This window comes from Periophthalmus magnuspinnatus, chromosome 14, assembly GCF_009829125.3.
Source record: "Periophthalmus magnuspinnatus isolate fPerMag1 chromosome 14, fPerMag1.2.pri, whole genome shotgun sequence".
Classification (NCBI taxonomy): Eukaryota; Metazoa; Chordata; class Actinopteri; order Gobiiformes; family Gobiidae; genus Periophthalmus; species Periophthalmus magnuspinnatus.
The window spans coordinates 23,542,985-23,559,244 of record NC_047139.1 but is presented as its reverse complement, the minus strand read 5'-3'; the positions used below and the strand labels follow the sequence as shown (position 1 = coordinate 23,559,244).

The 16,260-nt window shown below is 36.7% G+C and overlaps 1 protein-coding gene across 2 annotated transcripts in view; it reads left to right on the top strand.

The window, feature by feature from the left end:
• The window catches only part of spns2 (SPNS lysolipid transporter 2, sphingosine-1-phosphate), an 84,515-nt gene extending 78,635 nt beyond the window's left edge, over positions 1–5,880 (top strand). Inside the window, exon 13 of one of the 2 annotated variants that reach the window (XM_033978003.2) lies at positions 1,630–5,880. In XM_033978003.2, coding sequence (XP_033833894.1) covers positions 1,630–1,644 — 15 coding nt within the window. In that variant the 3' untranslated portion in view covers positions 1,645–5,880. The remainder of the gene's footprint in view (positions 1–1,629) is intronic. The other variant, XM_033978004.2, reaches the window with a different exon arrangement.
• The last annotated feature ends 10,380 nt before the right edge of the window (positions 5,881–16,260 follow it).

Here is a 16,260-nt window from a genome sequence, read left to right as displayed (position 1 = left end):
CACAAGGTAATTCAAAGTGCTTTACAGAATAAGAAAGACATTAAAATCACACAAATCAAAACATAAATAATCACAAATAATAATCATAAAATTAACATTAAAATAGAAGAGTGCAGAATAAAAACCTTTCATGCCCAGCTGAACAGAACAGTTTTGAGCCTGGATTTTTTGTCAAAGTCGAGGCGAGATTTCGAGATTTTTTCATGTGATACTTTTACTTGCTCTGATATCTGTACTTTTACTTTTAACACAATTGAGTACTTCTTCCACCGCTGACTATAACTATCTCCTTTAATTTACCAGACACTTTATTTGTGTTGTATTATAATTTATGCATCTAAATATCACAATACAACAAATATACATTGCGTGCCAAACCAATTACTGTAACAATGTGAACTCAGAATAGATGTATCTGTTGAGAATGACATCAGCGTTTTCCTGTACTTTCTTCGTGCGTCTTCAGTGATTTGTTTTGTGAGTGTGTACAACTTGAGTGTCAAACATCCCCCCATAGTGCATTGCCTCTGTATCGCCTGGTTTGACTGGCCTAAGCTCAGGGAATACGCTGATTGTGGTTTAAAGCCTTTTAACTTCACTTTAAACTTCACTGTAAAAAGTACTTTGCGTAGTATTTTCCATGTTTTTTAATAGCCATGCAACTATACTTTTACTGCAGTACTCATTCCACTACTGGATCCAGGTGCACATTGGCGACAGTAGCTCAGTTGGTATTTGGAGTGTTCAAATCCAGCTCTCCAAATAAATATCATTGGTTGACTGATCAGATCCACTGACACAGAGGGCGCACTATATAAAAATGTAACCATTAACATTGCTAATCATAATTGTGTTGTGGTTCATAGTGTTTCGTTGCACAGATTAGAAGATGTCTGCAGTACGAGTAATATGTCAGTATGTCAGTGATAAATATGTAGGTCATTTACTGGTCCTGTTGCGTGGGTGTGATCGCAGATGGTCCTGGAGCCTGTCCCTTTACTGTATAATAATCACATTTCAAACACCCCGTGGAGAGAACAGACTTTTTCATTATTTAAATTCGTATTAAATTTTTTCACATATTGAGCAAAAACACAACAAAATAAAACAGATATAACAAAAACTGTGAGGTGTGACGTTAAAAGACTTAACATAGAAACACCAAATGTATATATAACCGGTATAATAGTGTTCCATCATCATTAGTTTACTCAAAGTTGTATTTTGATAGATTCATACATGTTTGAGTAATCTCATATTGTCCTGCATTTGAGGCTTGAGTGCTCAGAAAATTCCAGTTTTCACTTGGGCCCTATCCCCGCCCACTCCTCTGTAGTTACTTTCGATTATTCAAAATATTCAAATTCCTGTTACCTATATGGTTCAGAAATGCCATAACCATTTTTCAGCAATAAAAACACATAATTTAAAGTCTACTGCTTCTAACGGTAAAAGGGCTTATAATTTTTGTAGTTTTGAATATGAAATTAGTGGACATGTTTCTATTATTAAGCCGGTTTAGATCAATATTACAGTCGACTATGGACAAAATGTAAAAATAATGTTCTTTTGTTATTCTATAAAACTCAACTTATCTCCTTTAACCACTATTATGTCTTTTTTCCTCAGGTGGGACAATTTTGAAGAGCTTTCCGATGGAGCCAAGGGGCAGCTTTTACCTCTTCAGTCCATCCTCTTCCTCTTCCTTCGTCATCGTTATCATCCATTTTGGCTCTGTTTTGCATAAGCTCTGAACTGGAATGAGGGTGCGTCTGGCCCCTCCGAAAAAGACACAAATCACAGAGTTTAAATCTGTGACGGTCCACTGAACCTTCCATGAGAGGATGAAGGGTGGACTCCTCTTCCTCAGATGCCATACTACTGAATGCTGGCCATGAACCTGCCCTGTCTGTCTGCTTGTGTCTCTGTCTGCCTGTCTGTCTGCCTGTGTCTCTGTCTGCGTGTCTGTCTGGTATATTGGTCGTCTCTTTGCACCAAGTGCCATAACATTACATTCCTAGTAACTTTGCACTGATCACCAACAACCCTCATTTTATTCGTGGCTGTGATTACATGTGCGTGAGAATGGAGAAGTACAAACTGTGTTGGGCTAAAAGCTGTTTTTGATCATTTGGTGTAAGAGTTAAATTATTTAGAGCTCGTCAATCTGACAACAAAACAAAATCCTTATGTAGATCAGTGGTGGATGAAGTACTCAATGTTGTTTCTTAAGCAAAAGTACAGATACAGAGGTAAAAAGTTACTCAAGGAAAAGTATCACATGAACTTGTCACATGTACTTTAAGAGTAAAAAGTAAACCTATTCCACAAGTGATATTAATGTGGTAAAAGTGCTAAATGTAGTGATATTGATTTAAAAAATTATACATATTTTGATCAACACTAGTAATACAAATCAATTTCTTATTTTTTCTAGTGAATTTTATCTGGATGTTACCACAAACATGGTAAAAATAGCCCTTCAAATAATATGAAAAGTACTTTCTACTTTTCAGTCCAGTTCAAAAATGTAGTGCAGTAGAAAGTACAGATATCTGCTCTCAAATGTAGTGAAGTAAATATAAAAAGTGTAAGTAAAATGTACATAAGTAAGCTCCAGATACCTAAAAATTCAGCTTTTTAGAATTTAGTACTTTACTTTACTACTTGTACTTTGTTACCTTCCATCACTGATATAGACCGATCACAGTTTTCAATTAAATATAACTTACTAAAAACAAACAAATTACATGAACTATACATACTTTTAATTATTGTCATTTAATATTAAAAAAATCTAATTTCTCCTTCCAAAGTCTGAATTCTAAACCACAAAAGATTTTACTGACAGAGGATTTGCAGTAAACCTGATCATTGACGATTAGAAATTGTGACCTGGCAAATTGCAATAAAATTTTTTGACAATTCAAAAATTCAGAATCTCAATCTTGATTAAAATTGTGTTAAATACACTGCCCCAAGTTAAACGCAGAAAATATATTGCATAAAAGAAATACTGTTAATGCTGTTACGTCAACTTTCTTCCAACACACACTTTTTACCCCAAACATTACTCAACGAATTAGACAGTACCGAAGTAATTCATTGACAAAAGTACTTCATATCTCTATATTCTCATTACATGTAACCATAGCCTAACTGAGCCAAAAAGTGTTACTGTCTCTTCATTCAAGAACCAGCCTTAATATCAAACTGGAGCTTTCCCATTGTTAACATCATGGCGTGCATTTCATTTGACCCATCCTGTGTTTTTATTACAAGCTTTTAGCACTTAAGTCAGTGCATAGTGCCGGAGAAAGACAGAGACAAGACCATTTATGCACATTATGAATTACTATTATTATTCACAAGATTGTTTTCCTGTTGTGTGAATGCGTGTGAGAGAAATGTTACGGCCTATAGTTTCTGAAAGTTCATGATTTTGAATAGAACACTGGATAATTCTATGTTTTATAATTTATGTTGTGTATGATTTTTCCACAGTTTAAGCTTCTTTTTTATCAACAAAGCAGAACGAAAAATATCTCTTCCCCACACCACCTTAAAAGTGGACTTAGGACGTACGCCCACCGAGAGAGACACTTTAATTACAGATCCCATCAAGGCCATTGTTAAGTCTTACAATTGTATCTCATTCCACCATTCGAAGAAAAAAAAAACCTTTGAAATCGTTTAGAAATCAGAATTGCAGACAGGAAGAGGAAATCTATTGGCCCGGGTTGCACTGATGAGGAGTCCTTTCATTGATAGCAGATAAGAGAGGAATCCACCTTTGAAACCAGACCAGAAAATCCACAAAAGTCCACATAATTACCTGCTTTAAATACACGCCAGGAACAAACTCACAGAAATCTTAGCGCTGTTATCTTTGCTATTGCATCTAGAGCCCAAAATCTGAAGACACATGGATATTATGTGAATACGTGGGTGTAGTTTTTTCATACGTTCAAATCAAAGTGAATCAGGGCGAGGTCTACAGGGGTGCAAAAGGGAGCATTTATGAAGGTTTGCACGCTCATTTAAGGTGGGATGATTAATGACACCCACTTTGCACCTCTTTGAAACTCAAACGCACCCTCGGTCAGTTTGGTCTGAAGTGAACGCATTACGGAGCGGTGTAGGAGGTTAAGCATGTCGCCTAACCAGAGGATTGTGTCTTCAGTCTCCAGAATATGCCGTCCTTCCTTAAGCAAGACACCCACAATGCATTGGCAAATCACATTCACATTTGACAGATATGGTATTTTCTTGACTCACTGGATTCACTGGATTTCTTTTTAATGCACCCACTCCCCCTATTGGTCATCCTCTGCAAGACTTTGAATGAGTGACAGGTGGATTTAACCAATCACAGTGAAGCATCAAATATCTATAGTTACCTCTTAAAACGAATCTATTTGAGCGCAAGAATTCAAATTGCGATCTGGCAGACTGCAGTAATATTTTTTTCTACATTTCTTCTAGTTTTGAAGAACTTCAAAGCATGACAAACTCGTTCAACTTTCAAACTTTTTAAAAAACCTTGAGGCTAATAGGTGAGTCATCCGTTAAAAAATACATATAAAAGACTCTTTACAGATAAAAAGCACTTGCGGTGGGTCGAAGCTGCAGCGACCTTAAAAATAAACAGAGATTCGTGTTGCGTTGATGTAAGAGCCTGAGTCACCAACTGTCTGAGTGGGCTACGTCCTTGTTGCCACATATTTAGCTTTAGCTTAACTGAATGTGATAGCGTCCAACCCGGTAAACTTCTTAAGCTTCTTACTTTATGAACTTGTTTTTTTTTATGTTACCAAATGAGTTTTATAACTACAATAGAGATCTATATATATCTATATAATGCAGCCACTTTAATATATTGTAAATGATGGCTTTGATGCAATGTATTTATTTGTTATGAAGAAAACGTGTAAAGGGAAGTTTCAGATTTTTTCAGTATGAATGCCTGTATCACAACACAATACCTTTCAAATCAATATCCAACCTATTTACTGTGATCATGAATGCCATTTTACACACAAACTTATATGAAGAGAGATACTAGACGGTGTTATTGTAGCTCTTATGCATGTTTTCAACCATTTTGCACATGTTCATTTCAGGGATTTATTTGAAGCATAGCATTAATGTCACATCGATTCATGCTCACAGTAAGACGTAGGTGCATATTCTTGATTATTCATAATACTGTGCACGGAAAAGGCTACTGCTTTTCTGTCTTATTCTAAATTTGTGAAATGTACCTATAATGTCATAAGAAGGGACATCGAAATAAGTGTCACTCTGCCAAATTAAGTTGATTTGAAAACCTGTCCATTGCTTAGGTCATTTTGGTAAGGCTTTATAATAACAACACTTTGAATAGTGTTAATAAAGCATGAACAAAGATTTAATACATATGAAGTAGTTCATTAACAACGATCCAGGCTTCGTAAATACTTTTCTAATTAATACTCCCCTTCATTTGTAGTTAGTTCATAAGCCTGAATCATTCTCAATACACATTACTTCATTATGATTTAAGTCTTTGTTCCTGCTTAATTAGAGCTAATTAAAGTATCATTATTGTAAAGTATTGCCATAATTTTGTCTTCTTCATCACTACTATGGTGATGTACCGAGAATGTGCTTTTTCTTGTCATACAAGAATCCTGTATAAATAGACCTATTTCTGATGTTGAGCAGAAAACAAAGGTTATTTTATTTTTAGAGGAAGTACATGAAATACATGACACCTGTTTGAGGAAAAAATCTACAGATAATGTTTAGAATTGAACTGTGACGCTCCCTTGGAGGGCTGATAGACAAGTGTATATGTCTGTAAATCAAATAAACCTATTTAATCACTTCATACCTCTATCTGGACTCTGTGGGTTTGTTTTGTTTTTGATAGTGGTGTTATGTTCATTTATCTACCACAGCAACTACAGGGCTGAGTCAGTAAGACAACACTGACAGATACTGATGAAGCATCCACTCATCATTCATCACCACTTTATCTTATTTAGTTTTAATATACTTTTGACCTGTGATAAACATGATGAAATGAACGTGTTTTAGTTACACTTATAAGCACACTCAACAAAGCCAAATACAAGATTTCCACAACAGTAAGGTTCCATCAGAACATTATACCTTTATGTGCCTTATATTCCTTCAGATTTGGCTTGGAGCAGGGGTCAATAGAGCATAGACAGAATATGACATAGGATAAAAAATAAGTTTAAATATATATTAGATAAAGAATGTACACGTGCTCAATACACCTGCACAGTCCATCCATGTTGTAAATTAGCAGTTATATCTAACTCAGGATCTCTTTGTTGCGTCCTTTCATGTTAATTGAGTGAAAATGGACACTCCAAGAAAACAAGAAACCTGTATCCTCCTGTCCTTTGAAGATTACCAGATAAAGTTGCCCTTCGGACTTGACTGGCAGCAGGTTCCTCTTCATCCCTTCATCTTCCTTCACAAAGAGCTGATTTTTATCTGGGCCAGGCAGGGAAGGGCCAGGTCTGAATAAAGCCAGTATTGTCCAGGTGCACTGAGCCAGGCCTCTGTACAGCCAGCCTTGTTTGTAGAGCAATCTCTTGGTGCATGTGCCATTTAGAGACACAAGACAAGCTCCTGTTTAAACGCCATAAAGAGAAAAACATCATATTTACCGAACAGGAAGCTTTCAGTTAAAGGTTCCCCCTGTGAGCTGACATGCAAGTAATGTGGAGGTATGGCTGACATGGGATCTCATTTAGACTAATGAGCTTGTGAATGGCAGGGCTGCAAAATTACAAAATCTAGACGGACATTATAAGCTCCATGTGGTGATGGTTCTCAAACTGTGGTACACGCACAACTCTGTGTAAAATGGGAAACATGGTCACATTTTTATACAGCGCTTTTCCACTTTCAAGACACTCAAAGCACTTTATATCAAGGAACCACACACCCATTAACACACACATTCATACACCAGTGTACACAGACAATGGGGGGGGGCGAGGTGTTTTATGCGTCTTGCCCAAGGACACAATGACAGTATTCATCTTTGGGAGCTGGAATCGCACCGCCAACCTGTGGGTTAGTGGATCTGACCGCTCAACCAACGATGTTTATGTCGGGAGCAGGATTCAAACCCCCAACCTTCGAATCAGTGGACAAAGACTACTGTCGCTCTGTGGTGATGGTTCTCAAAGTGTGGCACACGTACAACTCTATGTATGTAATTTTTTTCCATCTTTATTATTGTTTCTATAGTGACTGAGTATTTCTGGTTAAAGATACACTATGGAACTTTCTGGTGGGGGGTTGTCTGTGTTAATGCTTTCTATAAGGTTCCACAGTATGGCATTAAACTTATCTCTGGGGAGACAAACAGATGCCGCCTCCAGTAAGTCAGATCTGTGTAGAGACGACCAAAACTCACAGTAAGAATACATTATTTCTGAGCAATAAAAGATCTGTAATCCAGGACGTGCAAGATAGTAAAGTTTAATAATGCAACACTGTGGAACATTCCAGGGAAAGCAATAACATCTTCATGGAGACAAGTTACACAGTGTAGCTTGAAGTCTTGGTAAGTGTAGTTAGTTATGGTTTAGTCAGGTCTTGCTTTTCGAGATTGGGTTTATTCCTGATTTATCCTGAATTGATACTACTGCTACTACTACTACTACTACTACTACTACTACTACTACTACTACTACTACTACTAATAATAATAATAATAATAATAATAATAATAATAATAATAATAATAATAATACTAATAGTAATAATAATAATAATAATAATAATAATAATAATAATAATAATAATAATAATAATAATAATAATAATAATAATAATAATAATAATAATAATACATATGTTTCATTTCATTTATTGCATCATGTTTTTTTATTTTTGCATTGGGTGAGAGACTGACTCTGTAACTGCACTGTACTCTGTGACATTGTTCAGAAAAAAATGAGTGCTATCCAAATAAAGATTAAGATTACAGAGGAAAACTCAAAGTGATTCATTACAAATTGTTCTGAGACCCAAAGCGGCCACCACCCATTCCCTCAGTCTGACCGGTGCATGTCTTGTACCCCAATGTTAGACAGAGCCGCTCCGATCCAAAAGTCAACACATCTCCAGTCATGAGGCAGCCAGGAAACAGCGGGCGTCGCCAGGAAAGGAGGGAGCCATTCTAACCAGCACTGGAATTTCCATTTGCACTTTGCCTCTCGCACTCACAGAGGGCAGATTCTGTGCACGCCGCTGGGTGAATTCAGGTTACAAATAACTTCTGGTGGAGGTAACGACCCAAAATGTCATCGCTCTGGGATTTGAAAGCAGCATTGTCCCAACATCTATATATAAATGTTAATGATTCAAATTAAAGGTTTCAGAAAATATTTGGTTAGAGAGTGCGCCGTAAATTGACCAAAATGCCACAATATAAAATTGGTCAGTTGGAATGAATGCATCCCAGTATTCTGTTCTATGAGCTTATGGTTATGGTTATTTGATGAATATTCATATTTACATGAACAACAAGGATTTTAGTCTGCAAGTCATGTCCTCCCATGTGTTCAAATGCAGTAGAGCAGTGGTGGAGCATAACTGCTTGTAGTAAAGTACCATACTTAAGTAAAAATAAATAAATAAATAAATAAATAAATATATGGGTATCTGTTTTTTACATTTTGCAGTGAGTACTTTTTACTTTTACTCCATGACATTTGAAAGCCGGCTCCATTACAATTTTTAACTAGACTGAAAGGACTGAAGTAAAAGGTTTTTTTTATAGTTTGAGACCTGCTGAAAGTCTGAGGGTTTATTTTTAACACATTCATAGTCTGAGCGAACAAAAATATACAAATAAAAACAGCTAGAAAAAAAATGTTAATACAGTTATTTCTGTTGAACAAGATTCAGCACAAATCTGTATCAACATCAGTCCATCTGAAGCTCTATTAGACTTCAAAATCTGTGCAAGCTTTTACTTGAGTATTTTTTGCTCAGGTATCTGTACTTTTACTTTAGTAACAAAATTGAGTGCTTCTTCCACCACTACAGCAGAGGCAGTACAAGTAGAAGGCTTTATGAAGCTGGAGGTGGTTAGCACTCTTGACTCACACCAAAAGGAGTCTGGCATTCATGGAGTTTGCATGTTATTCTCATGTCCGGGTGGTTTTGTTTGGATTTTGCCAGACTATATGACACAACACATTCTGATCAGGATGACAGTGGGTCAGTTGGTAGAGTGTTTGTCCACTGATGTGAAGGTGGGAGGTTCAATTACTGCTTTTGACATGAAGATCATTGGTAGAGCATTCAGATTTACTGATGTGCAATTCCAACCCCTACAGATGAATACTGTAGTTGTGTCCTTGGGTAAGACACTTAACCCACCTCGCCCCCAGCATCTGCTTACACTGTGAATGTGTGTGTGGTTCCTTGATGTAAAGCATTTTTAGTGTCTTGAAGGTTGGAAAGCACTATGTAAAAATGTGACCATTAACCACCATTATTTCTTTTTACCCTTTACATATATAAAAGGTACACTATGTAACTTTTCTAGTATCTGCCACCAAGTCTTCCCCTGAAATGTTCCATAATAAGGCATTAAACTTATCTATCATGCATTTACTCACTCTCTTAAAGGTGTTTTTGCTAGATAAATACTTTTAAAAAAAACATCTTACTGTGAGTGGGCTCGCTTCTCCACAGATCTGACCTGTAACTTGCCCTAGTGGTGAACCTGCTTGTCTCAGTGGAGATAGATAATGCCTGTGAAGCATTCTAGCCAAAGCAATAATATCTCTGAGACAAGCATTTGGCTGAACCTCTACTGGTAATGTTACGTAGTGTAGCTTTAACATTTGATCTTGGTAGAGATTTAGAGCAGTTCTTTTACCTCCATTGTCTTTTACAAATGACACTAGCAGTGACACACACAGAAATAACCTTTAGAAAAGCGATGATCACACATTTTGTCTCTGATCTGAATAGAGTGTTTGTACAAAGACATAGAAGACAAGTGTATTCAGTTTCAGCAGCATCACACCTCCACTGAGAATGTCTCACCTCACTCCCCCTGGCACCCGCCGAGTTTTCCAAAACTACATCACAGTAACCTCCAACAGTCGGCGTGGGGGAAGTCGTGATGTGAATCTGGGAGGATGAAGGTGTTGTAGCGTGGTATCATGTCATCTGTATGTGAGTCATATTAAAGAGGTACTGACCCGTGCTACACATTTCATCTCTGCTAATGAGCGATTACTAAAAGAAACAGAGGGAACACCAGACCGGCGCCACCTCCAGGCTTTCAGTCCAATTGAGGGGAAGTGACGAGAATAGCTCTTTGCTTCATTAGAGGGTGACTTGAGGCAAAGCAAGCAGGGGTTGTACACACTTTAAACAGAACAATTATGACAGGGAGGATATGTTACTGTCACTGCTAGAACACAAATTATGGAAATCATAGCATGAGTTTAAAAATAGTGCATTATGTACTCTCTAAAGCTGTTATATGATCACCTTTTAACTGATAAGAAGCAGAGGTGGAACGTAACAAAGTAAAAGTAGTAAAGTACTGTACTAAAGTACCAATTTTAGGTATCTGTACGTTACTTAAGTACATTTTAAAGTGGATATTTTTTACTTTTGCATCACTACATTTGAGAGCAGTATCTGTACTTTCTACTCCATCACATTTTTTTACCGGACTGAAAAGAAAAAGTATTTTTTATTATTGTGTGAGGCCTGCTGAAAAGCAGGGGTTTATTTTTAACACGTTCATAGTTTGAGCAAACAAAAATATACAAATAAAAACAGCTAGCTTTATTTATTCAGCTGTTTCTGTTGAACAAAATTCAGCACAAATCTTGATCAAAATCACTACAGTTGAAGCTTGATGTCAAACTCTGCACAAAATACATTTACTTTTTACTCTTTAAGTACATTTTTAAACACGTACTTTAATACTTTTACTTTTACTAAGTAGTTTTCATGTGACACTTTTACTTTTTGCTCCAGTATTTGTACTTTTACATAAGTGACAAAACTGAGTACTTCTCTCACCACAGATAAGAAGCCATGCCTAATGTAAAAATGGTGAATTTAATACCTTTGTCAATTTAGGTTTTCTTTTTGTGAATTTTATTTTCATATGTACTTGTAGTTGTCTTGTCATTGTGGGTTTAGTCATCAAATTATATCGGTTGGTGTTGCTCTACAGAATGTACCACAAAAATGAAAGGTTACAAACGATTCTAAGAGAGAAAAACATAAAAAGCACATATTTGTTCATGCGGTTTCATGTGAAGCTTGGTCAGTGAGGTTACCAGAGCAACACATTTTAAGGAGGACAGGCAGCAGACTGTAATACACACACACACACACACACACACACACAGAAATAAGAAATAAAAGTGATAAAATTAAAATTCGAAAACATTATTCATTCCCAATGTCTGTTTTTGCCATCTGCCACCATATTAGTTCTAGTTGCTAATGGAAACGCATGCAAACAAAGGAAAACTGCACGAACTGCTCAAATTATCAAATCAGTTTTAAGTGATTTTGAGCTTTCAGTTCTTATATTAATAACAGTATTGATGATGATGATGATGATGATGTGTTGATGTGTTTTTTGTGTGTTTTTCTGACACGTTATAGCCTACATGTGAATATGACTAATTATGAAACCCCACTAATAACTACGAGAGAAATCCAATCATAAAATATCACAAATACATGCCCAGTCCCTCCTCTTCCTCCTCCATTACTGAGTCTTGCATCTTCAGGCTCCACTGCCTCCGTGTTGTCTGGAGGAGGCCCGAGGATCTGACTAACCTTCAGCTGTCAGAGGGCACATCAACAACTGAACTGCACACAGCTCTGTATCTTTAGTGAACCCGACCACAGCCTCTAGTCTCTGCTCTCTGCCCATGTGGAATGAATGAAAAGAGATGTAAGAAGATGTGAATGTGTAAGCAGCAGCGGGGCCTATTATCCTACAGTACAAGACGAGGCTGCCCCACAGCGACTTCTAATGATCAGTCCCAGTTGAGGCAGTGCTCAGGTTCGTAGATTGCTGATTTGCATATATTACTAATGAGTATGTAATGATAGTAGTGAGAAACAGTGGGTACATTTGCATGGCCAGTAAAAGTCAGATAGCTAGAGTAATCAGATAACACGATAATACGATCTGAATTTTGGTTTTGGATCATTAAAAACACCTGCTGATATACTGTGTCGGTTAATCAATGCTGTACTTTTGGCAGTAGTGGAAGAAGTATTTAGTTTTGTTACTTAAGTAAAAGTGCAGATACCAGAGCAGAAAAATACTCAGGTAAAAGTATAACATGATAAAATCTAAGTAAATGTATTAAAGTACCTGTTTAAAATTACTTAAAAGTATTTCACACACATTTTAAGGTTTCAAATGTAGTGATTTTGATAGAGATTTGTGGTGAATTTATATTTTTGTTTGCTCAAACTACGAACGTGCTAAAGATAAACCCTCAGCCTTTTCAGCACGTCTCAGACAATAATAAAAAATACTTTTACTTTACAGCCCAGTTCAAAAATATAGCGGGGTAGAAAGTACAGATACCTGTTCTCAAATGTAGTGAAGTAAAAGTAAAAAATATTCACTTTAAAATGTACTTAAGTAACGTACACATGCCTAAAATTTGTACTTAAGCACATTATTTTACTACTTTACTTTGTTGCGTTTGTAGACTTCATCAACTTCCAGCTCCATCGACTCTGGCTTCAATTGACTTTACATTGAAGAAGCGTCACCCTCTCTCTGTATCTGCTGCTGTCAGCCTCATCATTTTGGTCTTAATATGTTCTTTGTTCTTCTTTATACAGTCTATGCTCACTTTCCACCACTGAAACAAAGTACAATGAATTTATAACAACTATTTCCATCTTCATTTTGTTTTTTGTTTTTTGCACACCATCAGAAAGAACTCAGATTCCTCGCCTCAGCTGTAACTGTTTTCATATGAGAGATATTATCAGACGTTTGGTGGTGGTCCGATGCACAGTGCGTGTTACGAATATGCCGAGGATTTGTGAATAAGTCATAACCTTATGCTTGACTTGTCCAGAATGTTGCCTGCGTGTTGTTGCTTTATTTAGCCTGTGTGTTGCCACTTTTAGAAGCACTGTTTTGCTGCATATAAAAAGACTATGCTCAAGACATATTTGTGCATGGGGGGTAGTCATGTATGTATGTATGTATGTGTGTGTGCCGTCATGTATGGCACACGTGGAGCATGAATGACTTATGTGCACTAAGGGACTGAATGGGATTGGGTTTAAATGAATGGGCAGTAATTCACGTGCTATGGACCGGGTATAGATCAAAGACAAACAAACAAACAAACAAACAAACAGGGACCTGAAAATATCCAAGACTCACTTACACTTGTGTGACTAAAATACAAATTAATAAATATGTGCATGAGTTTCAGCTTCTTGTTCTAGGATTTATCTCCATTCATGTAATGTTTAGTTTAAAATTGATTATCGCTATGGTAACAGTCGTCATTTTTCCTCATTCTGAAACCCAATGATAGAGTCACCATTGATTTAAAAATGTTACAGTAAAGTTCTATGAGTAAGTCCTGTCTGACACAAAGACTATAATTTATGTGACACTGAGAATGACTCTGAATAAATTGTAACACATTGCACATTCTCCCTACTTACATATATTGAGAATTGTACTACTATTGGCTACTGGAGTATTTTGTAAAATTTAAAGTTCAGTTTAATCAAGTACACTTAGATGCAGCTGCTCTTCAGAATAGGATTACCAAAGCATACATTCTTTTCACTTTCTCTGGACAGACACATTGTACCAAAATGCACAGCAGTCACTTTTATTAAAATCGGAAAACATAAAATAAACAACATATTAAAATTCAAATTAATTAAAATAAAGACTACCCAATTATATTTATTTTTATGTAGAATACCTTATTTTGTAGTGTTGCTTTAACATTTATTACGCCTCAAAATTTGCATCTCTCTTTGTAAACACAGTAGCATCATCCGGCGAAGTATTCATTTTATTTGTGTAGTGATATCCACCTGTAGCTCCCTGTCCACTGCCTGATCTTTAAATATTTATGCATTTTAGCGTGGCTCAGCAAAAACCTCATAGAGATACAATTGAACAGGCAGTAGTGACGTAAACAGTGAGGTTGCGGGGCGCTGTTGTGCTCAGAGCCCATTGAATATTCATGAAATCACACATTCAGATAAATACGTCTCTCTTTAAATAGAAACCATTGAACCTAACATCAAATTGTGCTCCTGATTTAGCTCTTCATAGACAGCTCTTCATAGACTTAACCACATGAGACTGAGAGATGAGAGCACGGGGCCCTGTGTCTCACACCTCTTCACTGTCTTAACAAAGAGCAGGAAGCAGGCTGCACAAACCGAACATCCCAAATGATGATACATGGACTAGATTATTCATAATGGTATGTGATGTGACCTGGTGCAAACTATTCGGCAAGAAACACAAACATCTTCCATTTTATTGTAGTTGCAGCAAGATTGTGCAGAAGGTCACACCAGTATAAAGAAAAACAGTGTATTTCATTTTCAGATTAGGCCCTACTGAGAAAATATTTTATCAGGATGCTTATGTAATAATGTGCAACGGTAAATGTAGGCTACATGAAGTCAGCAGTAGCACCATATAATGAAAAAGTATGGTGCACTTCCACTGACCCCACTTTTAATTATATACTTTGCGTTTTCACATATGGAGGATGATGGAAGAGAAGGAGGAACATTTATTTTTCCTTGAGAACCTCAGGAAATGGACACACGTGTAGTCTGGAATCTACAAATTGCGCAAAAATGCTTAGAACATGCTGCAGAACGGAAAATGAGGAGCAGTTGGAAGCATGGAAAACATTAAAAGATCATTATACATCAATTTTATTACTACACAAATAGAGACGTCTTATTCAAAAGATTTCAAAAGGGAATACTGCTTTTACAAGTAACTGAGTGTCAAATCCAGGTCAACACACGAATCTGTTTAAGCCTGACAATATTTTGGATCAATGACACTGACAGTTGATTCATTTCGGCTGATGGGATTGGTTCTGATAGGTCACATAGTTAATTCAATGCTGCTAATGGGGAAGGCAGTGGAAGAACTAATGAGGGCAGACAGGGTCACAGCGGCTCAGTTGGTAGTGTTTGTCCACTGATCCGAAGATTGGTGGTTCGAATCCGGCTCTCGGCAAATCCACTGACCCTGAGGTTGATGGTGCGATTCCAGCTCCCACAGATGATTGTTGTTGCCTGGTGTGTGATGTGTGGCTGGTTCCTTGATATAAAGTGCTTTGAGAGCCTTGAAGGTCACATTATCACTCAAGTAGAAGTAAAGAATAGTGGCTCAAGAAATCATAGTATTTGGGAAAGTAAGAGTAACTGTCAGAGTATGAATAAAAAAATATCTGATTTATAGGCCTCTGTGTATTTTGCCACATCAAAAAAGACATGCTTAAATTCTATATGTACTTTATAGTGTAAAAACTGTAATGTAGAATTTTAAATAAGAGCCCACACCACTAAATACATTAAAATTGTAATACAGTTAAATAAATCAGAGCTATGTTGGGATTTTGCAGTTCAAAATTATTGGGATTTTTTCTTCACATTTAGGCTGTTTTTTTATTTATAACTTGTCCTGGTGCAGTGAAATAATGCACCTGATTTAAGACCTGATGTTACTCGGAAAGGCAAATGTTTTCTCAGATCTTGTTTGAGTCAAGTACAGAGCTGCTGATTGTAGCTCTATATTTGATATATAAATGAAAATGCTGGTTGATGAATGCTCCAGTGTGTTGCAGGCAAAATGCCATCACATGTTAACATGCAGAGCAGGGACTGAGCCTGTGGTCAGGGCATGTGCCAACTCAGACATATTCTACTGGGAGCATCTTTCACTGGGTACATTTACAAGGTCAGTAACAACTACACAAATCAAATACCGCAATGGTTTTTTGGTGTGTTTTCATGCACAATCAGATTATCAGAATACCCGGCAGTCAGATTTTTAGAGCAACTGTTGTATTTAAAAGACAAAGTAGAATCAATTTTAAAATAACTCTTTCAATCTTTAACATCTTCGGCTTTACCACATTAGTCTGCTTTATTTTCTCTTCTCAAACCTGCACAGGTGTGAACACTCTACATACT